The sequence below is a fragment of the Leptodactylus fuscus genome, unplaced genomic scaffold (genome assembly GCF_031893055.1).
Source record: "Leptodactylus fuscus isolate aLepFus1 unplaced genomic scaffold, aLepFus1.hap2 HAP2_SCAFFOLD_417, whole genome shotgun sequence".
Taxonomy (NCBI): Eukaryota; Metazoa; Chordata; class Amphibia; order Anura; family Leptodactylidae; genus Leptodactylus; species Leptodactylus fuscus.
In genome coordinates, this window is record NW_027440442.1 from 77,008 (window position 1) to 102,963 (window position 25,956).

The 25,956-nt window shown below is 45.9% G+C and overlaps 1 protein-coding gene across 1 annotated transcript; it reads left to right on the forward strand.

Moving 5' to 3' along the window:
- The first annotated feature begins 22,327 nt into the window (after positions 1-22,327).
- LOC142188316 (kelch-like protein 10) lies at positions 22,328-25,626 on the forward strand. Its single transcript, XM_075261816.1, has 5 exons — positions 22,328-22,521; positions 23,140-23,629; positions 23,908-24,483; positions 24,696-24,845; positions 25,330-25,626. Exons 1-5 carry the CDS (start codon positions 22,328-22,330, stop codon positions 25,624-25,626), a joined length of 1,707 nt encoding a protein of 568 aa, XP_075117917.1.
- Positions 25,627-25,956: the final 330 nt, after the last annotated feature.

Genomic DNA, 25,956 nt, shown 5'->3' on the forward strand with positions numbered 1-25,956 from the left:
CCAGGTTCGCGTCATTCTGAGTTTGCAATTCACCGGGGACGGAGGTTTCCGTCCATTTAGCTAGGGCTTAGATTCTGGGTAGGCAGGGACAGGCTAGGATAGGAAGGAGAAGACAACCAACAGCTCTTGTAAGAGCTAAATTCCAGGGAGAAGCTTGTCAGTGTAACGTGGCACTGACGGGCTCAATCGCCGCAACCCAGCTTTCCCAGCATCCTGAATGGAATACACTGACAATGTATTCCTGTATACCCCATATATACACCCCAAATCCCTGTTCCAACGGTGTGCCCCCCCCCCACCTTCACCCCAGAAATACCCTGCAAGTCCCCTAGCAATAGAATTGGGGCTATATACACCCACTATTTTTGCTACTGCCATATAGTGCCATTGTCTGACTGGGAATTCAAAGAATATATTGGGCTTACATATAACTTCAATTCCAGGGAGAAGCTTGTCAGTGTAACGTGGCACTGACGGGCTCAATCGCCGCAACCCAGCTTTCCCAGCATCCTGAATGGAAGAAACTGACAGTGTATTCCCGTATACCCCATATATACACCCCAAATCCCCGTTCCAACGGTGTGCCCCCCCCCACCTTCACCCCAGAAATACCCTGCAAGTCCCCTAGCAATAGAATTGGGGCTATATACACCCACTATTTTTGCTACTGCCATATAGTGCCATTGTCTGACTGGGAATTCAAAGAATATATTGGGTTTACAAATACCCTCATTTCTTGCTACTGCCATATAGTGCCATTGTCTGACTGGGAATTCAAAGAATATATTGGGGTTACAAATACCCTCATTTCTTGCTACTGCTATATAGTGCCATTGTCTGACTGGGAATTCAAAGAATATATTGGGGTTACAAATACCCTCATTTCTTGCTACTGCCATATAGTGCCATTGTCTGACTGGGAATTCAAAGAATATATTGGGGTTACAAATACCCTCATTTCTTGCTACTGCCATATAGTGCCATTGTCTGACTGGGAATTCAAAGAATATATTGGGTTTACAAATACCCTCATTTCTTGCTACTGCCATATAGTGCCAGTTTCTGACTGGGAATTCAAAGAATATATTGGGTTTACAAATACCCTCATTTCTTGCTACTGCCATATAGTGCCATTGTCTGACTGGGAATTCCAAGAATATATTGGGGTTACAAATACCCTCATTTCTTGCTACTGCCATATAGTGCCAGTTTCTGACTGGGAATTCAAAGAATATATTGGGGTTACAAATACCCTCATTTCTTGCTACTGCCATATAGTGCCATTGTCTGACTGGGAATTCAAAGAATATATTGGGTTTACAAATACTCTCATTTCTTGCTACTGCCATATAGTGCCAGTTTCTGACTGGGAATTCAAAGAATATATTGGGGTTACAAATACCCTCATTTCTTTCTACTGCCATATAGTGCCAGTTTCTGACTGGGAATTCAAAGAATATATTGGGGTTACAAATACCCTCATTTCTTGCTACTGCCATATAGTGCCATTGTCTGACTGGGAATTCAAAGAATATATTGGGTTTACAAATACCCTCATTTCTTGCTACTGCCATATAGTGCCATTGTCTGACTGGGAATTCCAAGAATATATTGAGTTTACAAATACCCTCATTTCTTGCTACTGCCATATAGTGCCAGTTTCTGACTGGGAATTCAAAGAATATATTGGGGTTACAAATACCCTCATTTCTTGCTGCTGCCATATAGTGCCAGTTTCTGACTGGGAATTCAAAGAATATATTGGGGTTACAAATACCCTCATTTCTTGCTACTGCCATATAGTGCCATTGTCTGACTGGGAATTCAAAGAATATATTGGGTTTACAAATACCCTCATTTCTTGCTATTGCCATATAGTGCCATTGTCTGACTGGGAATTCAAAGAATATATTGGGTTTACAAATACCCTCATTTCTTGCTACTGCCATATAGTGCCATTGTCTGACTGGGAATTCCAAGAATATATTGGGTTTACAAATACCCTCATTTCTTGCTACTGCCATAAAGTGCCAGTTTCTGACTGGGAATTCCAAGAATATATTGGGGTTACAAATACCCTCATTTCTTGCTACTGCCATATAGTGCCATTCACTGACTGGGAATTCAAAGAATATATTGGGGTTACAAATACCTTCAAGTCCTGCCACTGCCATATAGTGCCAGTTTCTCACTGGGAATTCAAAGAATATATTGGGGTTATAAATACCTTCAAGTCCTGCCACTGCCATATAGTGCCATTGTCTGACTGGGAATTCAAAGAATATATTGGGGTTACGTGCACCCACAATTTTTGCTACTGGTATATAGTAACAGTTTCTGAGTGGAAATTCCCCAAATAATTTGGGGATTCATTCACCCGACATCTCAGGCTCTTGCCATATTCACCCAGGTTGTCAGTGCTGCACCAGCTCGTTCCCAGACAGCTCGGCCCGAAAAACACATTACCTATATAGAGGATTTGGACAATGAAGACAACATGTTCTAAATCTAATGTCTGCACCTTCTCCAGAATTAAAATGAAGGCAGCTATTAACTTTCAAATAGCACTGCACAAAGGAAGATCTTATCAGCTTGTCTCATGACATGCTACTAAAAAGTGTCATTTGTGTATCTTAATGTAAATATAGTTGTATAAGCTTTTTGGGTTTTAGGCACTGCCAAGTTATTTATTACCACCCGCTCCCTTATAATGATGATGACGCCAAAGTCACTGTGGGTGTTCACAGCTCACAGCTTTGGTTGACATTTGTCTTGCTCTCTGTCGGTACCAGCTGTCTTTTTGGATACCGTAAAGTTATGTTGACTTTATTAACAGCTATCGAAGCTTTAGCCAGGTTGTGACGGTGTGTAACCCTAACAACACTAAGTGGGATACACATTAATAGTCAGTCTATGTACGCTAAACGTATCACTGAAGTAATTTTTTTTCCCTCTCCCCTAATATAAGAAAGGAACAGACATTAGACCTAGACCGGGGTTCGAGGCTTGTAAAAATCCAGTATTATTTGTTCTTCATGATGTGAAATATGTGTTGAAAAGCAACCCAAGATGAAGTCAGCCATGTGTGCCAGTGTGTTACTTGGCATGCCTTTGCAGGCCCCAACTGTAAGGGTCACTCTCCATTTCCTCCATTTTCCACTCCCTTTCACACCATTTGTGGTGAAGCAATGGGATGCACTGAAGTGAACCCTCTAGCCTCGTGTGGGACAGGGACATCAGATGCCACTCCAACCCCCTCGTCTTCCTCCGCCAGCCAACGGTGCGAAGATGAGAGGAGTGTGCTCTGAATGTTTTCTGCCTAGCAGAGGCTAGTTCTCACTTACGAAAATGGCCCCACTTTGACCTGTATATCAGGCACAATGGTGTAGGTTTCAAAGATACATGGCACCAACAAGTTGAAAAACGTGGGCCATGCGTGGACCGTGCTTGAGTCTGGCAAGCTCCAGATCTGCTACCAGGTTCCAGCCATTATCACAGGCGCAAAAATGCCAGGCCCCAGGTGTAGCAGGGGAAAAAAAAATGCCATCTCAGCCAGGATGGCATCCCTGACCTCGGAGGCACTGTGCTGTCTGTCCCCCAAGCTGATCAGATTCAGCACGGCCTGCTGACATCTCCCCACGCCAGTGTTACAGCGTTTGCCGCTAGTAGCTGGGGTGGAGGTTGCAGCATCGTAGGGTTTCAGTCTACTCCTGGCATGAATTTTGGCCTGGGAGAGGAGATAGGCCACCCCAGTTTGCACCCGGGGACCAGACTCCACCACATTCACCCTGCCTGTCATTAAAGATAAGCACTGCAGCATCCCTGACCACAGGCGCTTGTCCATGTGTCGGTGGTCAAGTGGACCTTGCAGCAAAGCGCAGCGCTCTGGGCCCGACTGATGTTATGGGACACATGCAGGCGCAAGGCAGGGACAGCACACCAAGAGAAGTAGTAACGGCTAGGCCCAGCATAGGGAGGTGCCCCAGCTGCCATCTGCTGACGGAAGGCCTGGGTTTCCAGAAGCTTAAAAAACACCAACATCTCCAGGGCCAGCAGTTTATCGATGAGGCTGTTAAAGGCTTGGGCATGGGGGTGGGTTGTGTTGTACTTCTGCCTGCAATGAAAAGCTTGGGAGATGTGGAGTGGCTGGGAAGAGGCGCATGATGGTGCAGGCCAAAAGGGCGCATGAGGGTGAACTCCCCAATGTGTCAGAGATAGGTGTGTAGGTGTCCTTGCATCATATACTTGCACCATACTTGGCTTTGGAAGTTAATTTTGTGCCAAAAAGTGGTTAAGACAGCAATACCTCAGCTACTCCCGTTACACTGTCTATTGACAACTCCAGCCCTGAAATTACCACCTTTGGAAGTGGATTACCACTTCTAAGATCCCAAAGGAAGTAGGCAAGAGATGTGCAGTGCAGAAAAAAAGATGAAAAAATAAGTGTAGGCAGTAGAGCACAGAGGGATCGGAGAGGACAGAGCTGGTGTCGGCCAGGTATTCCCACAACATGCGCCTGTACTTGTCCCTCCTGGTGACACTAGGCCCCTGAGTGGCAGTAATTTCTCCAGGGGGGGGGCCATTAACGTGTTCCAGACCTAGGAATAAGTCTTCCAACAGGGTAGAGTTTTGCATGCCTTTGCTTCTACCCACTGTTTTTGCTGCTTAGCTTCCCTCCACATCTACACTGCTTTAGCCCCTAAACATCACCCCAGTTTATGCCTTTGCTTCTACCCTGTTTTTTTGTTGAATTAGCTTCCCTCCACATCTACACTGCTTTCGCCCCTAAACATCACCCCAGTTTATGCCTTTGGTTCTACCCTGTTTTTTTGTTGAATTAGCTTCCCTCCACATCTACACTGCTTTAGCCCCTAGACATCACCCCTGTCCATGTGGGGTCGATGGCCTCGTCATCCACCAACTCCTCTTCCAATTGCGCACCGCCCCCTTACTGCAAACCGCACATGACCACAGCTTGCCCTGATGGCAACTGTGTCTCATGATCCCCACTGAGGTCCAGAAAAGTCGGTGGCGGGTCCAAAACCCCAAAAATGGAAGGAAATGGCGGATGCTGCAGTATTTCTAACACCTGTTCCTGGTGCTCGGGCCTGGTCTGTGTTGTACCCTGCACCCTGCTTAACGCAGCTGCCATATCCGGAGTTGTGCTGAGCGCATGCTAATGTTTCGTGTCCAGTGCAATGGATGGGATGGGATTTCACATAAGTCTGCCACCCATGGCCACTCATGGTTGAGCAACTGAGGGAGTTGACTTTGACGAACCCGAGGGTTTTGGAGTTGGAACTACATCAAAGGTCTGTGCTGCTCACACACTCTGCTCAACACATGATATGTCTAGTGCCAGCAGTGTGGAGACGTCGCACAACAGCCGTTGTTCCAGCAGGTACAGGCGTTGTAGGAGTGCATAGAGGCTAGCAGCGGCAACTATAGACTTTAAAAACTATCCGCACAAGTGCCACACTTTCACCAGTAGCTCAGGAACATTGGGGTACCTTTTTAAAAAGATTAGCAGCAATGAGTTAAAAACGTGGCCCAGGCATGGAATATGTTGCAGGCTGCCAAGCTACAGAGCCGATCCCAGGTTACGGCCATTATCACACATGACAACATGCCTGGGCCCAGGTGCAGTGGCAAAAACCACATTGCCATCTCATGGAGGATGGCATGACTCACTTTGTAGGCAGTGTGCTGTCTGGCCCCCAAGCTGATGAGCTTCAGCACGGCCCGCTGACGTCTCCCCACACCAGTGTTGCAGCGTTTCCAGCTCGTAGCTGGGGTCAATCTAACAGCGGAGTAGGAGGAGGGTGGTGTTTCAACCCTCCTCCCAGGAATGTTTTGTGGGGAGACAAGTCAGGAAAATTCTTGAAACAGGGGAGAGTTTTGCATCTTTGCCCTTGCTGCCTATGGACATCCCTTTGCCTCTAGCCACCATTTTCCCTGCTTTGCTTGCCTCCACATCCACACTGCTTTTGCCCCTAGACATCACCCCAGTCCATGCCTCTGCTTTTACCCCCAGTTTTTTATGCTTAGCTTGCCTCCACATCCACACTGCTTTTGCCCCTACACATTACCCCTATCCATGCCTGTGCCTCTAGCCATAACACTGCCACCCATGGAAACTCATGGTGCAGAAAGTAAGGGAGCTGATTCTGAGGAACCCTTGGGTTTTGTAGCTGGTACTCCATCAAAGGTCTCTGCTGCTCACACACCCTGCTCAACATACGGTATCCAGGGTTTGAGCGTGTGGTGACCTCGCACAACAGTAGGTGCTTCAGGCAGATGTAGGCCTTGCTGGAGTGTATTGCGGCTAGCTCCAGGTACTGTAGACTTGGGAAAGTGGGTGTCCAAGTGCCCCACTTTCACCCTTATCTTTGCTAAATTGGGGTATGTTTTTAAAAATCGTTGCACCACTAGATTGAACACGTGGGCCAGGCATGGAACGTGTTGGAGGCTGGCAAGCTCAAGAGCCCTCCAACAAGACAAAAAAGCCTGGCCCCAGGGGCAGCGGGGATAAAAAAAAAAATTGCCATCTCATCTAGGATGGCATCCCTGACCTCAGAGGCAGCGTGCTGTCCATCCCCCAAGCTGATGAGCTTCAGCACAGCCTGCTGACGTCTCCCCACACCAGTGTTGCAGCTTTTCCAGCTCGTAGCTGGGGTCAATCTAACAGCGGAGGAGGAGGAGGGTGGTGTTTCAGCCCTCCTCCCAGGAATGTTGTGTGGGGAGACAAGTTAGTCTACCACATTTTGCGACCCGGTCCATGCCTCAAGTACATTCAACCACTGTGCCAAGATTAAAAGTTAGCGTCCCTGTCCGCATGCACTTGTCTATTCATAGCTGGTCACGTGGAACTTTTGGGCAAAGCGCTGAACTTAGGGACTGCCTCATGTTTGGGGAAAAGTGCTGGTGTGGACGGCACAGTGAGGTGGCGCAGTAGCCAGCAGGCCCAAAAAGGGCAGTGTCCACAAGCCAGGACCCCAACATCTCCTGGGCCAGAATTTTTGAGATGAGGCCGTTGAAGCCTTGGGCATGTGGGTGGGCTGTGCTGTACTTTAGCCTGGAATGAAAGGCCTGGGAGATGGGGAGTCGCATAAACCACACTCAGTTTGTCCTCGACCTATACATTTAGAAATTATCTCCCCCAGCGAGGAACGTGGCCTCGATGGGGGAATTTTTCTAAGGAAGCTAGAAAAGAGGGCATCTTGGGCCTTGCTGGCTCAGGTCTAGCTTCTGTCATGCAGCTGTCTTCTGCCTATGGACATCCCTTTGCCTCTAGCCACCTTTTTCCCTGCTTAGCTTGCCTCCACAGCCACACTGCTTTTGCCCCTAGACACCACCCCAGTCCATGCCTTAGCTTGTACCCCCAGTTTTTTCTGCTTAGCTTGCCTCCACATCCACACTGCTTTTGCCCCTAGACATCATCCCTATCCATGCCTCTTCCCCTAGCCATAACTCTGCCACCCCTGGAAACTCATGGTGCAGAAACTTTGGGAGCTGACTTTGAGGAACCCTTGGGTTTTGTAGATGGAACTCCATCAAAGGCCTGTGCAGCTCACACACCCTGCTCAAGATATGGTATTGTAGGGTTTCAGCGTGTGTGAATGACGGACAACAGCCTGTGTTTGGACAGATGTAGGCCTTGCTAGAGTGTTTTTAGGCTAGCAGCGACTCTTGTACACTTGCAAAAGTGGGCGCACAAGCGCCGCATTTTCAACAGTAGCTTCGGTACATTTGGGTATGTTTTCAAAAAACGTTGCACCACTAAGTTAGACGTGGGCCAAACATGGAACGTGTTGGAGGCTGGCAAGCTCCAGAGCCGCTACCAGGTTCCAGCCATTATCACAGGCGTAAAAATGCCAGGCCCCAGGTGTAGCAGGGGAAAAAAAATGCCATCTCAGCCAGGATGGCAACCCTGACCTCGGAGGCACTGTGCTGTCTGTCCCCCAAGCTGATGAGCTTCAGCACTGCCTGCTGACGTCTCCCCACACCAGTGTTTTAGCATTTGCCGCTAGTAGCTGGGGTGGAGGTTGCAGCGTCGTAGGGTTTCAGTCTACTCCTGCCATGAATTTTGGCCTGGGAGAGGAGATAGGCCACCCCAGTTTGCACCCGGGGAACAGACTCCACCACATTCACCCTGCCTGTCCTTAAAGATAAGCAGCATCCCTGACCACAGGCGCTTGTCCAAGTGTCGGTGGTCAAGTGGACCTTGCAGCAAAGCGCGGAACTAAGGGCCCACCTGATGTTGAGTGACACGTGCTGGTGCAAGGCGGGGACGACACACCGGGAGAAGTTGTGGCTAGGGACGGCATAGTGAGGTGCCACAGTTGCTATCAGGTCCGGGAAGGCGGGAGTTTCAACAAGCCGGAACGCCAACATCTCCTGGGCCAGCAGTTTAGCGATGTTGGCGTTCTAGGCTTGCGTGGGTGGGTGGTTAGCGGTGTATTTCTGCCGGCGCTCCAATGTCTGAGAGATGGTGGGTTGTTGTAAAGAAGCGCCTGATGGTGCCTTTGATGGTGCAGGAGAAGGAGATAAGACAGAAACAGGAGAGGATGAGGGAGAAGTCAACAAAGTGGCGGAGGCAGATGAAGTGATGTCCTGGCTCGTCCTCTGGAGTGCATCGCCAGCACTGTGAGCAGAGGTAGTGGCATGAACGGCGGGCGACGTTTGTCCTGCCGTTGCTGCCTGCCACTGATTCCAGTGCTTGGATTCCAAATGACGGTGCATTGAAGTGGTGGACAGGTTGCTCTTCTCAGGGCCCCTACTCGATTTCGAGAGGCAAATTGTGTAGACGACACTATATCTGTCCTCGGCGCATTCCTTGAAAAAACTCTATACCTTCGAGAAACGTGCCCTCGATGGGGGAGTTTTTCTGGGCTGGGTACAAAAGGGATCATCTTCGGACATTCCGGGTCTGGCCTGGCTTCGGCAAAGCTGTTGACCTCTGCCTCTAGCTACCCTTTTTGGTGCTGCACCTGCCTCAACATCCACACTACTTTCCCAGCTTGACATCCGCCTTGTCCAGGTGGGGTCGGTGTCCTCGTCGTCCACCACCTCCTCTTCCAACTCCTGTCTCGCCTCCTCCTCCTGCACAATGCGCATGTCAACTGGCTGCCCTGACAGCAACTGCATCTCATCGTCGTCGATGAGGGTGGGTTGCTGGTCATCCGCCACCAAATCGACCGGAGATGGAGGAGACTCTAGTGTTTAAGCATCTGGACACAGATACTCGTCTGTTAGGTCCGTGGAATCGCAAAATGGAGGGGCAGGTTGCGGTACAGTCAAAGGAAGGGAGAACAGCTCTGGGGAGCAGGGACAGTTGGGGTTATTGTTCTGGGAAGATTGGGAATTTTGGGTGGAAGGAGGACAAGACTGTTGGGTAAGAGGAGGTAGAGGCTGACTGGCTGGTGGACAATGTGCTTTAAGCGTTATCCGACAGCCATTGCAAGACCTGTTCCTGGTTCTCGGACCTACTAAGGCTACTAAGGTTAATGTTGAACTTTTGTGCAAAGTGCAGAACTTAGGGCTCGCCTGATGTTAAGGGACACACGCTGGTACAAGGCTCAACTCACCCTAAGTGCCAAAAACACTGCTGGTGCAAGGCTCTACTCATGCCAAGGGCCTCAATCTCTGCTGGTAGCTCAGCTTAAGGTCCTGTAACTTTGTTTGGAAGGGCTCATGTTAAGGGCTAGAAAAGTGAATTTTGGAAGGTCTTACCACATCACACACACACACACACACACACACACTCAAAATGACAGTTAAGGGTGAGGGCTTTTGGATTTCCCATTGTCTATTCCATCCGTGGTTGTCATGGGGCACTTGATTTAAAGGGGTGGTTGTTACTGTTTGTTGAGCTTAAATTGGGGTTTGTGTCCATCCATTTGGGGAGTAAAGAAGGTTTCCAGGTATTTTCCCACTTTGATAGAGGTTTTTTTGAATGTGGAAAGTGTGTAGTTGTTAGGCTGTGATGTTGGGGTAATAGAGGGTCTTTGGTGTGTTAGATGCCCCCAGACATGCTTCCCCTGCTGTCCCAGTGTCATTCCAGGGTGTTGGCATCATTTCCTGGGGTGTCATAGTGGACTTGGTGACCCTCCAGACACGGATTTGGGTTTCCCCCTTAACGAGTATATGTTCCCCTAGACTATAATGGGGTTAGAAACCCGTTCGAACACACGAACAGTGAGCGGCTGTTCGAATCGAATTTCGAACCTCGAACATTTTAGTGTTCACTCATCTCTAGTTATTATTAGTGTTTATTTTCTCTGCCCCTCCCTTGGGCTCTACTTTCTATTTTCTGGGGTCTGAAGACTTTGGAGTATAATAAAAGTTCTTGGATGGTGACCCCCAAAGATGTCAGGTTTGGTAGCAAACCAGTCTTATTATAAATTGCTTTGCTTATTTCCAGTCTCTATGTATATCCTTTACAAGTTGGGATGTATCTCTAAGCACTAGAAGATGAGGGCCAGTTATAAAACAGCTTTGATTGTAATGTGGGCTAAGATTTTTGCTCCGATGTAGCCTGTGTTAAATTCTCCTATAGCGCCTCCACTGGAAAGCTGAAGGACAACACAAATCAGTGCGTCTGGATATTACAGGTCCGCTAGAGTAAAAATGCACTTTGTAGCTGCTATCCACTCCGATTGAGGGTGGTCTAGGACAGGGGGCACCCTATATTAACTCATAAATACATAAATAGTTTATGTGAGCTAACACTACCATGAAAGTAAGCCTGTCACATAACTTTTACAGAGATTTACATCAGGGTTTATAAGAGGAAAGGAAGGGTGAAATCTCGTCTCTCCTGTCCTGGCCAATGGACGTAAATTTAGGATTTATTCTGTATCTTATAAAGATCTCATGAGAAGAAAGAAGCCGTATGATCTCCTTGTCAAAATACCTACAGTCACAGTACTATCTGGAAAAATAATTTGGCAAATATGGTCTAAAGATTTTTTGTTGTTGCCAAATCTTTGTTCTTCTATCATAAATTTCTACATGGAAACTCCTTCTCAGCTCAAAATCCATAATCTCAAAAAACTGGCTCTTGTCTATAACATTCGAAAGATGAGAAAACAGATTACTTAGGTCTGAGCGTTTTCTTTCGCCAATGGAGTGTGACCGAATTCCCAGAGTCCTATAACCAATAACAACTCCTTTTATACTATGATTAGAGATGAGCGAACAGTGAAATGTTTGAAGTTCGAAGTTCGATTCAAGTAGCCGCTCAATACTCAACTGTTCGATCGAACATCAAACCCCATTATAGTCTATGTAGAATAAATACTCATTTAGGGGGAAAACACTATTACTATCCACGATGACACCCCAGGAAATGATGCCAACACCCTGGAATGCAACTGGGACAGCAGGGGAAGCATGTCTGGGGGCATCTAATATGCCCAAGTCACTGTATTATGTCGGGATCCCTGTCAGTTTGCGATATGTGGGAGTTGACTTTTTCTCATAGGAATGCATTGACCAGCATTGATTGGCCATAGTACAGCATTCAGCCAATCAGTGCTGGTTCTGCCGGAGGCTCGTCTATGAGGAGGCGGAGTCTAAGATCGGAACAGAATGGAGACTGCTGTGGACCGATCTTAGACTCCGCCTCCTCCAGCAGAACCAGCGTTGATTGGCCGAATGCTGTACTCTGTATGGCATTCGGCCAATCAACGCAGGTCAATGCATTCCTATGCCGAGATGTAGCAGTGCTGGCTGTGCGCTCAGCACTGCTACACCGGAGATGTGAACCCTGCTGCACACTCAGCCCTGCTGCATCAGAGCTGCATTTTCGTAAGTGAAAAGTAGCCTCTGCTAGGCTTAAAACATTCAGAGCACACTCCTGTCATCTTCGCACCATTGGCTGACGGAGGAAGATGAGGAGGATGAAGTGGCATTTGATGTCACTGTCCCACATGAGGCTTGAGGGGTAGTTCAGTGCATCCCATTGCTTCAGCATGGATGGTCTGAAGGGGAGTGGAAAATGGAGGAAATGGAAAGTGACCTTTCCAGTTGGGGGCAGCAAAGTCATGCCAAGTAACACTCTGGCACACATGGCTAACTTCATGTTGGGTTGCTTTTCAAGAGACAAAGGCATAGTTCACATCATGGAGAACAAACAATACTGGATTTTTGCAATCCTCGAACCCGGTATAAGAAAAAAATCTCGTCCTTTGTTCTGGTACGGGAGAGGAAAAATCGCATAAATGATTGCCACAAGCAACTGGTGCAGAATATGATGGAAATGTTTCTGTAAACCCTCGCTAGCAGCAGAAAGTAGATTTCCTCCAATACGCTAACAACTGCCATCCGGTCCACAAGCACCAGGGGAAAACTCTGCAAGGTCTGGGACACACTAATGCCCCCCCTTCCTGGCCAAACTACCGCCACTGAGGAGCCTAGTGTATCAGGAGGGAAAAATATAGGTACATGTTGCATGAGTACCTGGCCAACCACAGCCCTGTCCTCTCCAATCCCTCTGCGCCTTACACGTATTGGGTGTAGAAGTTGAACCTGTGGCCCTTGGCGTGAGTGGAGGCTTCCCCCAACTGAGGTTTGGGTGAGTTTGGTGAGGGGGTGCAAGTACACCCCGCAGTTAGCCTTTTTGGTGGCATAGAGTGTATACAATAAACCCCAACTGTCACGTGCTGAGCCACTCTTCTACTTGTAACTGCATATGATAGAACCTGCGTGTCTGTGCTCTCTTGAGTTAGAGATAGATTGGGGCCCCTGCATTTTAAGTTTATGCCCCATTCAGCTTCAGCCCATAAACGGAGATGTTATTTTGTGCCCATTAGTGCCAATTCAGCCTTGCCACCCCCAGGATTAATTCTTTTTGGAGTTGTCACTTGCCCCAGCAGCGTATACAGTGTCAGGCCCACCATTCAGCTTCAGCCCATAAACAGAGATGTTATTTTATATTTAGCTGTATGCCACTTTTATTCGGGAGTGCAATACAACCAGGAAAGCTGGATTGAGCATATATGGCCTAACGGATTAGCTGTGTATAACACTTAGGTTTTTTGGGGAGTATATACCAAGGAAAGCTGGATTGAGCGTATATGGCCTGACGCAGGGTCGAACTGGTCCACCGGGAGACCGGGGAATCCCCCAGTGGGCCCCAAACCTTTACTGTTAGTCCTCATTATGGGGGCCTTTATGGGACCCTACCGGACCTCCACTGCCTTTTTAATAGGCAGTGGAGGTTCGGTAAAGCCTCTAACCAGTCCACACCTGTGTGAGGTGCTAAGGGAAAGAAACTGTGATGACGTCATGTGTGGGCGGAGCTACATGGGATCGTACAGAACAATGTGATGTTACACAGGAAGATAAATCTGCTGGGAACAATCTGATGGAAGGAGGAGAGAAAAGACAGCATGTGTGAGTAAGAGGGGAGACATGGGGGTGCAGGCTGTGTGAGCAAGAGGAGGGAATGATGTTGCAGGCTGTGTGAGCAAGAATGGGGGTTCAGGCTCTTGGAGGATGGGCACTGTGAGCATATAATACTGTGTGGAGGGAACTGGTGAGCATGTAACACTTTTTGAGGGCCACTGTGGAGCACATAATACTGCTTGGAGGTCACTATGGAGCACATAATACTGTTTGGGGGCCACTGTGGTGCACATAATACTGTATGGGGGTCACCATGGAGCATGTAATACTGTTTGGGGGTCACTATGGAGCACGTAATACTGCTTTGGGGCCACTGTGGTGCACATAATACTGTATGGGGGTCACTAAGGAGCACGTAATACTGTTTGGGGGCCACTGTGGAGCACATAATACTGTATGGGGGTCACCATGGAGCATGTAATACTGTTTGGGGGTCACTATGGAGCACGTAATACTGTTTGGGGGTCACTAAGGAGCATGTAATACTGTTTGGGGGTCACTATGGAGCACGTAATACCGTCCCAGTATTGCTTACATGTGGCACGCTGCACTGCTTGCTTACCGTATTCTTGATAACTGCAGTTGTGGGTAATAAAGCTGTATCACTTTCAAGTGTCTGAGATATCGTTTTAGCGCCCATAACCACCACTATCAAGAATTCGCTCTAAGAAGGGGATAGGGGGCCCTGGACATAAGTTTGCACCCAGGCCCACACAACTTTAGTTACACCAACGGCGGCTGCCCTAGGCCCACCCAGGTGCTGCCATTAATATATCTTAATTTTAACTAGATCCACTGTGCTGATACACAGACGTCCTGCGCTTGGACGTAAAGGAGGCGGCGACTCCGTTCATCATCGCAGATAGGTGAGTAAAACTTTTTTTTTTTTTTTTTTTTTTAGCTTAGTTGTGGGTATTTTAATAGTACAAGGAGTTGCTTGGAGGGGGAAATTATAACTATAAGGGAGGGGGCATTAGGAACATAAGGGTGGGTCATTTATATAAGGGTTATAGGGGACATTATGACTACAAGGGGAAGTTATATTAGGAAGCATTATGAACATAAGGGGGTGGTCATTGAAAAAAATGGTCATTAAGGGTGCAGTATTTATGTCAGGGAGAATTAGGGGCATACTATGAGGGGGCAATTAATTTAATGAATGTGGCACTTAGGCTTCTTCCACAATGTGTGGATAGGATTTGCTAGAATCCCATTCACTTTGCAGGAAATGTAAAATGGCAGATTTTCCTGTAGTGTTTTCACCACTGGAGGCCCCATCCCCACTTTGCGGTAAAATAAGATACACGCTGTAATTTCCAAAACAGTCTCTGTTTTAGACATTGCAGCACACCTACGGAAATTCTGGCGGTTTAGATATAATTGAAGTAGAAAATACAGAGAGGAAAGCTCTACAAACTTTCTGTGCAAAGGGCTGCAGGAAGAAACATGATGTGTCATGGCCGTGGTTTTTCCCGTAGCGCTTTTTTACTGCAAGACGACACGTGGGGCCTTAAGTTTAAGGAGTTTAAAAACAAATCAAACATACTCACCTGTCCTCAGCACCCTGTTGTCCTGTGTCTCTGTCTGTTCGGTCTAATGGCAACACCTCATTTCTGGAAATCCTGTACCCATTTCGTCTTAGCGGTCACATGAGGTGCAGGACTCCCAGCAAGAAGGTGCCGGCATGAGACTGAATGGACACTGGCGGAGGACAACTGGGTGCCGAGAACAGGTGAGTATGCTTTTTTTTATTTTAAACCTCTGACCCGCCGCATGGGTTGCTCCAATTCCTGGACAACATCTTTAAAGGATTTATCCATGTTTCTAATATTTATGGCCTGTCCTTAGGATAGGCCATCAATATTACATCTGCCGGAGTCTGACAGCCAGGACCTCTGCAGATCAGCTGTTCAGGACAATGTGCTACAGATAATCGTGAAAATTGTAGGAGCCACACTGCTCTCTTGCCATACAGGATTTAGCAGAGGGTTTAGATAGTGCAGTGGTACACATCATATAACAGGTGAGCAGCATGGCCCCCGCTATGTTATTACCTTTAGCTGCTGTCTCAGTACAGCATATTAACCACATCAAAATGTACATATACACATAACATATCTAGGGGAATTTTGGAATGTAAATGCTTCATAAACCAAACGTTTAGTCCTCCAGACCAGAGGAATATGTTTAACCTTCTGTATCCCAGCAGTCATAGCTTTATTATTATAATAGCAGTATGAGGCCTTGTTTTGTGGGACATTGTATTTTGTTATGTGGGGTAACGTTGACTTTCCTAAAGGTTTGCACAATTGCATCAACAAATACTTTATTTATTGAATAGTCCCTTATGTGTTGTATATTTGCATGTTAAAATATTACATTTTCGTATTGCCCCATATTTTTGTTTCATATATTTTTATTGTAAGGTAGACTTTTCTGTCCCTTAATTATGTAATACAGGGTTATTCAGAAAGAATGGTGAAGAATTCTAGTCTCAGTGCTGACAGAGGGCAGACAGAGTGCCCCTTCCATTTGTCAATCTCCTTAGATAGCACAGTCACTATTGACTTCTATATGAAGACCTAGACATGATAAAATAGTTTAAATAATATATCAAATATTTAAATACTATGATTTGCTATAACAGAGAATATGCCCTAACAAACCCTCACATAAGATAACCCTAGGTTCCTTGGATCTAGGCTGCCTGTGTTGTTGCTGGGGTTCATTTGTTAACACCTCCAGTAGTATTAACCACAAAGTTTAAAGGGATTCTACCATTAAAATTGATTTTGTTTTGTCTCTAACACGTAGGAATAGCCTTAAGAAAAGCTATTCGTCTCTTACCTTTAGATATGTTCTCCGCGCCGCCGTTCCGTAGAAATCCCGGTTTTTGCCAGTATGCAAATGAGTTCTCTCGCAGCACTAGAGGCATCCCCAATGCTGTGAGAGAACTCTCCATCTTCTCCAGGAATGAGTCTTCCTCACATTTTCTTCCGGGGGTTGGCTTCAGATTTCTAGGCCTCGGGTCTAGGGCAAAGCCGACTGCGCATGCTTGCCAGCCACAAGAAAATGGCCGCTTACAATACTATGTAGGAGACAAATAAGCCTTTCTTAGGCCGTGGGCCCATGGCCCCACTGGCTGGAAATGCCGCGATTTGCTCACAGCGGAGACGCTGCAGGAAAAATCACAGCGTCATACAGTATCTGCTAGGTGGATGGAATTCATGCGAATCCCATGCCCACTTTGCGGAGAAGATCGCAGCGCGGACACGCTGCGATTTGCAAAGCCGTTGTGGCTTTGCAAATCGCAGCATGTCAATTATATCTACGCAAACGCCGGCGGCTTTCCCATAGATATAATGTTAAGAGAACGTCCGTGGAGGAAAACTCTGTGAACCTTCTCTTAAAAGTGTAATCGCGTAGCGGGGCCCCATGGGGCCTTAGCCTAAAATCCCTTTAAAGAGTTAAATGGTCTGAATTGTGAGCATATGTCAGCCTCAGGGGTTAATGCACAGGCACAACTCCAGAGCCTGCATTATTACCTGGATTACAGGTACATTCAAATGCAGTGACTACTTCTAGCTTTGGACACACATATACAGGATATCTTGCTATATGTAGAAGTTTTGAAAAGACTGTGTGAAATAATCCATAATCTCCACAACCTGCATTGTGTATTAGCACGGGTGCAGATATGAGAGTAAGACATGTAATGTGATCATTGAAGTGACATATAATGAATGATAGCTGTGCAATACTGACCAAACTCTAACAAGATCTGTCAAATATTTCAATGCAATGTTGGATTTTTAAAAAACTTCTATGGGTTATAATGGGATTTGTATGACTTACATATTGATGTCATCTCCTCCGTATTAGATCAATGGGAGCCCAGCACTGGGAACACCCACAGATCAGCTGTTTGAAGCAGCAATGCCTAAGTGAGAACTGCTTCTGCCTTACATGCCAGTGACATCTAATTCATTCATTATATAACCTGTCTGCAATGAAGTGAATGCAGTTGAACTGCAGTACCAAGCACGGCTCCTATACAATGTATGGTGCTTTGTTTGGTATTCAGTGAAGAGGCCGCAGTGCTCACCCTAACATTGCGGTCTTATAAATGTCTGATCTGTGGGGGTCCTGAGTGTCAGACCACCACTGATGGGATACGGAAACTAAGGATCGGTCATCAATAACCTCTATAAGTAGTTTCCATAGTACAGTATGCCACAACCCAATGGAGGAGACCAGAGGATAGGAGCTATAGTGGTGGATGCTGCGCCACCTGCTAGACTGAGCACACTCCACATACATCCCAATCCCGTTCCAGGGCCGGACACAATCGAGGGGGGTCCTGCAGCTCTACTGGATGGTGGTAGTAGTAGTAGTATTCCTCGGGGCACTTCCAGTTGGAGAGGGGACCTCTTCTCTCTGAGCAGGTGTGATGGTGTTTGGAAGGGCCCTTATGGTGAAGCAGATATGACCCAGGAGTCCAGGTGTGCAGTGAAAACCAGATAACTGTTTATTAACTCAGGTAAACAACAAACCAGCAGCTTGTAGATGGGGGTTGTGTGCACAGAACAATTCCCCTGCCTTAGTTTTAGGAAGCTGCCCAGGGATGTTACAGGCTCTGTAATAAAGTCCAACAACTACTCTTCCTCTTATGCCACTCCCAAGCTAGGATGTTGGGGCTAGTAGTGGAGCAGGCAGTCCTGACAGGGGTCTGGTTACCTGGATACTAGGCCTGAATAAGTTCCTCCTGTCAGGATCCTCCGTTACTCCTCCTGGCACGACTGGTAAATGTTCCAACAGAGATGCTCCACACTATTCCCTGTCTCAGGGCTATCTCTGGATGAGCCTGAGGTGATAAATAATCCTCCTCTAGACTGTACTGGTGGCCATAGAGTTCCAGGGCTGGTAGCCTCTCTGCACAGTCCAACATGAACTGTACAGGATGACTGTTCTCTCTGAACTGACCTTCAATGGTCACCATGAAGACTATAGCCTACCATAACCCTGCCCAGTGGCCTGCGATAGACCAGCGCTGATCTAGGCAAGGCTTTTGAACTGTGAGGGGGAAAAAATAACAAGGGAAAGCTGCAAAATAGTCATATAACACTGAACATGGGACATAACAACACAACCCGAGACACAACAGACAAAGACTTAAAGCAGCAGCACTCGGGGATGCTGCACAGTAGTATAGATTACCATACCCCCCAACTATTGAAGAACAGAAAGAGGGACAAAATGTGCGGCACGGTAAACAATCGGTCAACAATCCTCCTCCTCATTGTAGGCCCATTCACCACCAGTCTCTGACTGTGGGAACTGGTCAACATTGGCAGTTCTGTCATTATAAGTTTCTTCAGAATGACACAGGCGCAACATATTAAGTACTTTATAATGAACTTTCCAATAAAATATGTAACACAAACAATACACAGTACTGTGCAAAAGTTTTAGGCAGGTGTGGACAAAATGCAGTGCACGTGCAGTGTGTGGTACTGCAATTCAATCCTATTCAAGTCAATAGGGCTGAGCTGTAATTCCACATACGACAATAGCGTCACTCTTTCTATAAAAAAAAAAAAAAAACTATTTTTTTTTATCTCATTTACACAAACTTTCTGCAATTCACTCCATCAAATATTCACATAACCATTCCTCCTATATACTTACTGAAAACATATCTCTTCTGACAAGCGTATAACCTGGACTGCAGAATTCACCAATACTGTATACCCCTGCCATACCTAGAATTGCCCCTGTATGCCGCCCTATTCTTAATATATTGATATCTATACCACACTTAATACTGTATATGTTACAATGTATCACTTCTCCCAAATATTATGCCAAAAGTTTTAGGCAGGTGTGAAAATATATGCTGCAAAGTAAAAATGCTCTCAGAAATAGAAGTGCTAATGGTTTATCTTTACCAAATAACAAAATGAAGTGAATGAAGAAAAGAGAAATCTAAATCCCATCAATATTTGGTGTAACCTTTGCCCTTTGCCTTCCATCAGTTCTTCTCGGTACACTTGTACACAGTTTTTGAAGGAACTCGGCAGGGGGGTTGTTGCTGCCGCCATCTTGGAGAACTAAGCCCAGATCTTCTATGAATGTAGCTTGTTCCAATCCTTCTGTCTCTTCATGTAATCTCAGACAGACTGAATGATGATGAAACCAGAGCTACGTGGGAGTCAATGGAGTCCTCTGGGCTCCGCGTGTAACCGCAGTTTAGCGGTCCACCTCTTGCAACAGACCCGAACAACAGAGACGCAACACTCGTGTAAACCTAAGCAGTTCTAGATATAGCACACAGAAGATCTGTGATTAGTTCTCCGAGATGTCTGAGACAAAAACTGTCCTTCAAAAACTGTCTGCAAGTACCCAGAAACACTGATGGAAGGCAAAGGGCAAAGGTCACACCAAATATTGATGGAGTTCAGATTTCTCTTTTGTTCACTTCATGTTGGTCATTGACAAAAATAAACTAATAACCCTTCTATTTCTGAAAGCAGTCTTACGTTACAGCATTTTTTTCACACCTGCCTAAAACTTTTGCACATTACTGTACATTATTAGAGATGAGCGAACACCCAAATGTTCGAAGTTCGAAATCCGATTCGAACAGCCACTCACTGTTTGACTGTTCGAACGGGTTTCGAACCCCATTATAGTCTATGGGGAACATATACTCGTTAAGGGGGAATCCCAAATCCGTCTCAGGAGGGTCACCAAGTCCACTATGACACCCCAGGAAATGATACCAACACCTCTGGAATGACACTGGGACAGCAGGGGAAGCATGTCTGGGGGCATATAAGTCACTTTATTACATGGAAAACCCTGTCAGCTTGCGATTTTCACAAGCTAACTTTTTCCCATAGGAATGCATTGGCCAGCGTTGATTGGCCAGTCTTCAGAATTCGGCCAATCAGCGCTGGCTCTGCCGGAGGAGGCGGAGTCTAAGATCGCTCCACATCAGTCTCCATTCAGGTCCGACCTTAGACTCCGCCTCCTCTGGCACAGCCAGCGCTGATTGGCCGAATTCTGAAGACTGGCCAATCAACGCTGGCCAATGCATTCCTATGGGTATGTGGTGATGCAGCTGAAATGAGCGAGTGCACACACTCACCTCTGCTGTGCAGAGACTCAGCAGTGTCGAGCCAGTTCTGCGCAACTACACCGTGTGCCGGTCGGCTCTGCTATGCGAGCTCGGCACACACTCAGCTCTGCTTATTCTGTATACTGATTCTGTATACTGGCCAATCAACGCTGGCCAATGCCAGCGGTGATGCAGAGCTGAGTGTGTGCCGAGCTCGCACAGCAGAGCCGACCGGCACACGGTGTAGTTGAGCAGAACTGGCTCAACACTGCTGAGTCTCTGCACAGCAAAGGTGAGTGTGTGCACTCGCTCAGCTCTGCTGCATCACCGCATACCCATAGGAATGCATTGGCCACCGTTGATTGGCCAGTCTTCAGAATTCGGCCAATCAGCGTTGGCTCTGCCGGAGGAGGTGGAGGCTAAGATCGCTCCACACCAGTCTCCATTCAGGTCCGACCTTAGACTCCGCCTCATCCGGCAGAGTCAGCGCTGATTGGCTGGAGACTGGCCAATCAATGCTGGCCAACGCATTCCTATGGGTATGCGGTGATGCAGCCGTGCTGAGCGAGTGCACATACTCACCTCTGCTGTGCAGAGACTCAGCAGTGTTGAGCCAGTTCTGCTCAACTACACCGTTTGCCGGTTGGCTCTGCTGTGCGAGCTCGGCACACACTCAGCCCTGCTGATTCTGTATACTGATTCTGCATACTGGCCAATCAATGCTGCTCAATGCATTCCTATGGGAAAAAAGTTTATCTCACAAAAAACACAATTACACACCCGATAGAGCCCCAAAAAGTTATTTTTAATAACATTCCCCCCTAAATAAAGGTTATCCCTAGCTATCCCTGCCTGTACAGCTATCCCTGTCTCATAGTCACAAAGTTCACAGTCTCCTATGACCCGGATTTGAAATCCACTATTCGTCTAAAATGGGGGTCACCTGATTTTGGCAGCCAATTACTTTTTCCGATTTTTTTCAATGCCCCCGTTGTCGTAGTTCCTGTCCCACCTCCCCTGCGCTGTTATTGGTGCAAAAAAAGTGCCAGGGAAGGTGGGAGGGGAATCGAATTTTTTTGGAGTTTGCCACGTGGTGTCCGTATGGAATCGAACATCTCGAACAGTCTGATATGCGATCGAACATGTGTTCGATAGAACTCTATACATTATCATTTTTTTACATAAGGCATACACTTGTTTAGCGCTTTACATGGCCTAATATTTGAGGCAGAATGGCGGATACATTTGTAACAAATACAGGACAAAGTGTGGTCCAGACATCACTATTTTAGGAATCAGCAGTCCTATATAGGTCAGGGAAGGTGGTGTTGGAATACTGGTTGGGGGATGCTATAGGCCAGTTACGTTTTCTGTAAGGATATTGGGAGGGGGGAGCGTTGTAGAATATCTGGTCGGGTGAGGGAAGGGTCTTCAGAATTTGTGTAGAGGGGTACAATGAAATATTAAAACAATTGTTTAATTCTTCTAGAAATAATCCCACCATTGGCGGCCATATGCGGAATTGCAGCTCCGCCCTATTAGCTTGTATAGGACAGAATTACAGAACCGCACACGGCCAATGGACTAGTAAGGCGCTGTTTATGGAGGTGTTTCTTCATACATGTGTACATTCTATTACTAAGGAAACTGTGATGTCATTGGAGGAACTTAGCAGCGGCAACGTTCCGTTTATCAGTTGAGTGGTTAGAAGTCGTTGTGATAGGAAGACGCGATCTTTCTAGTGTAATTGATATTGAGCGCTGTAATAGGTGCACTATGAAACGCAAAAATTGCTTCATGGCTCCCAATGCCAAAAGATCCTGCAGTAGATGGATGAGCCATGGATTTCATACAGAAGTCAGCTCCATGGCATGCAATGCCTACAATGAGTTGACACTCATGGGCAAGCAATGTGATGCCATTATCAGAGTCCAGAGCACTGACTTTCATGTTCATAAAACCGTCCTGGACCTCTGTAGCCCTTATTTCAGGTGAGAGTTTAATATTTTTTGAAGCTGAAGGGGTTTTGCCAAATCGACAACTTATCACCTATACATAGGATAAATGGTAGATAAGTGTCTGATCAGCAGGGTGTTCAACAATTGGGATCCCCACTGATCATGAAAACAGGGGGCCTATGTACCCCTATATGAACTATGTTTTATAGATAGGTTCCTAGGAGTCCTGATAGTATTCTACACTATGTTTTATAGATAGGGTCTTAGTGTATAACACTATCAGGGCTACTATGTTTTATAGACAGGTTCTTAGTAGCCCTGATAGTGTTATACACTATGATATATAGATAATTTCCTGGGATTCCTGACAGTGTTATACACTATGTATTATAGATAGGTTCTTAGTAGCCCTGATAGTGTTATACACTATGTTATATAGATAATTTCCTGGGATTCCTGACAGTGTTCTACACTATGTATTATAGATAGGTTCCTAGGAGCCCTGACAGTGTTCTACACTATTTGGTTTGTACTGAACTTGTTTGACCCAAAATAAATCTTGAACCTGAACTTCCCAATTGTAGCCTTTTACATTTATACGTGAAGGTTAGTATTAGTGATATTTTACTTCTATGTGTTCTCTATTTTCAGGGCTCTTTTCAAAAATGATTTGGGCAGTTCAGATAGAAATGTCTATAACATACCAGGCGTTCACCCACAAACCATGTGGAGTATAATAGAGTACGCCTATACCAACAGTGCTGAGATAACGCCTGAAAATGCAATGGACCTCTTTATTGCAGCAGACCAATTTAATATCATGGGAATAGTCAATCTGAGCAGCAAATTTATCGCACATCAGATTGATCATGAAAACTTCCTGGACATATGGAGAGTTACCAGCCATTACCTCTGCCCTGATCTCCGCCAGAAGACATTTACATTTATCCTCCACCACTTTCAAGAACTAGTGAAGACATCAGAGAAGTTCTTTGAGCTTACTCTAGAAGAACTTAGAGAGCTGATAAAAGAGGATGAGTTAAACGTCACAGAGGAGAGCGCAGTATTTGAGGCCATTGTCAGGTGGATAAACTTCGCTCCTGCGGAAAGAAAAGAGTCCATGAGAATTCTTCTCCCTCAGGTATGGCTATAGCGTTAGAAGGAACAGAGCTGCCATGACAGTGTCCAGGCTCCATGCTGTATCACTATATCAGGGACTGGATGTATGGATCCCACCTAGCATATATATCTGGGGAATAATAAAGGCTTACCTGCACAATGTTCTGTATGTAGCCATTTACATGTAATGACCACCAACATACTTATGTGTATGGGTATCTTAAAACCCAAATAGATCAGTAATATTTTTAATTTATTTTTTTTAATAAAATGTCTTAACCCTCTTATATTTCTTGCTAGATCCGCTTGGCCCTGATTAATAAAGGATACGTCCTGAACAATATCATGGCCAATGAGTATGTCAAAGACAATGAGGACTGTAAAGCCATTGTTAACACTGCTCTCACATTGAAGCCGAACATGGTGAGACCTCGCCTACCATACGCCATTTTATTTGCTCTTTGTGGCTACAGTGGCTCAGAAATCGCTAACAACATCAGGCCTTATGACACCCGAGCCAACCGGTGGACCAGAGCTACATCTGCAGTGAGGAAACCTACAGCCCATCATGGCACTGCATATCTGAATGGCTACATTTATCTCATCGGTGGATTTGATGGTTCGGACTACCTGAGAAATGTGCAATGCTTTGACCCCGTGAAAAAGACGTGGCATGAAGCAGCCTCCATGAACTATAAAAGAGGACATGTCTGTGTAACAGTCCTTGATAATTATATATACGCCATGGGTGGTTTTGATGGGCAACAGACTCTTCATACAGTGGAACGTTACGACCCTGATGCCAATCGGTGGACTTTAATTTCCTCTATGCAGGAGAAAAGGAAGGATGCTGGTGCCACCACCCTTAATGGAAAAGTAAGGAGACTTTGATGTCTATACCTTCAGCCCTAGCTAATTTTTGTGGGATTTTCTTTTTTACACTTTTATTTTGTGTGTTGCAAACTGTACAACTGACTAGGAATTTGTTTTGATGTCTAAGTCTGGAGGAGCGGCTTACAAGAATCTTCTATATAATGTGAATTTAGAAGCAGGTTGTTACATTATTGTCCATTCTTTATTTTATTCAGATCTATATATGCGGTGGATCCAACGGACAGGATTGCTTGTCATCAGCCGAGGTCTACAATCCAGAAAGTAGGCAGTGGAGCTACATCAGCCCAATGAAAAGCCGACGAAGTGGAGTCGGAGTCACAGCCTATAGAGGCAAAGTATTTGCGGTATGATAATGGACATTTTCTCTTTCAGCATCAAGTTAGTTATAATATAGATGGAAGACACTTTAGCTCCAGGCCTGTAGGGGCTCATTGGCTGCTATAAAGGGGTTGATAAAGGATAAATGGAGTCATCTTTTTCATCAGTTTTATTAATATCAGGCTTACCGTGCATGCGCCATTTTTGGCTGCTCATGACTGTTCTTTACGGGGACACGGTGTGTATTTGTATCTGTAGCCTAATGCAGAAAAAAAATAATAAATAAGAGGTTTTTTTCAGATTTATTTCTAATTTGCACAGGCTGCAATATTATAGATATAAGATTGAGAAGCGACCAAAAAAATGTTCAAGAAGAAAATATTTTAATGATTAAATATTAGAATTCATACAATTAGATACATTAGAGATAAATCCATTGTTTCTTTACATTTTCTATATAGATTTTTTGGAATTGACTGAATTTTATACTTCTTCATTTTTCTTCAACAGATTAGTGGTTATGATGGACACAATTGCGTGTGCACTGTAGAGACTTATAGCCCCCTCACTAAGACCTGGTGTAGGGCACCAAACATTCTGAAGAGGCGCAGAAACTTTGGCACCGCGGTAATAGATGACCGCCTTTATGTTGTGGGCGGCAGGAATAACTTCATCCCCATTTTCACCAATGAATATTATGATGAAAAGACGAAAGCTTGGCGTGCCCAAACAAATGAGATCTCCCCAAGTGTCCAAAGCTGCTGTGTGGTTCCTGGTCTACAGAACATTAAGGAGTACATTTCCTGAATTTGAAGAATATGTATTTTTTAAAGACTTCTCAGGTGTCACCCTGTAAATACAGGAATATTTCAATAAATGGCCTGAGAAACCAAAAGATTCTTAATCAATGGGTGAGAGGGTAGAATAACTTGGGGGCCGAGTGCTGGTTTCTATCACATGTCCCAAAGTCAGAACCTTCCCAAAAACTCAAGGTTCTGCCTGGATAGTAAGTAAGCTTAACACTTCATGAATAGAGATGAGCGAACAGTGTTCTATCGAACTCATGTTCGATCGGATATTAGGCTGTTCGCCATGTTCGAATCGAACACCGCGTGGTAAAGTGCGCCATTACTCGAT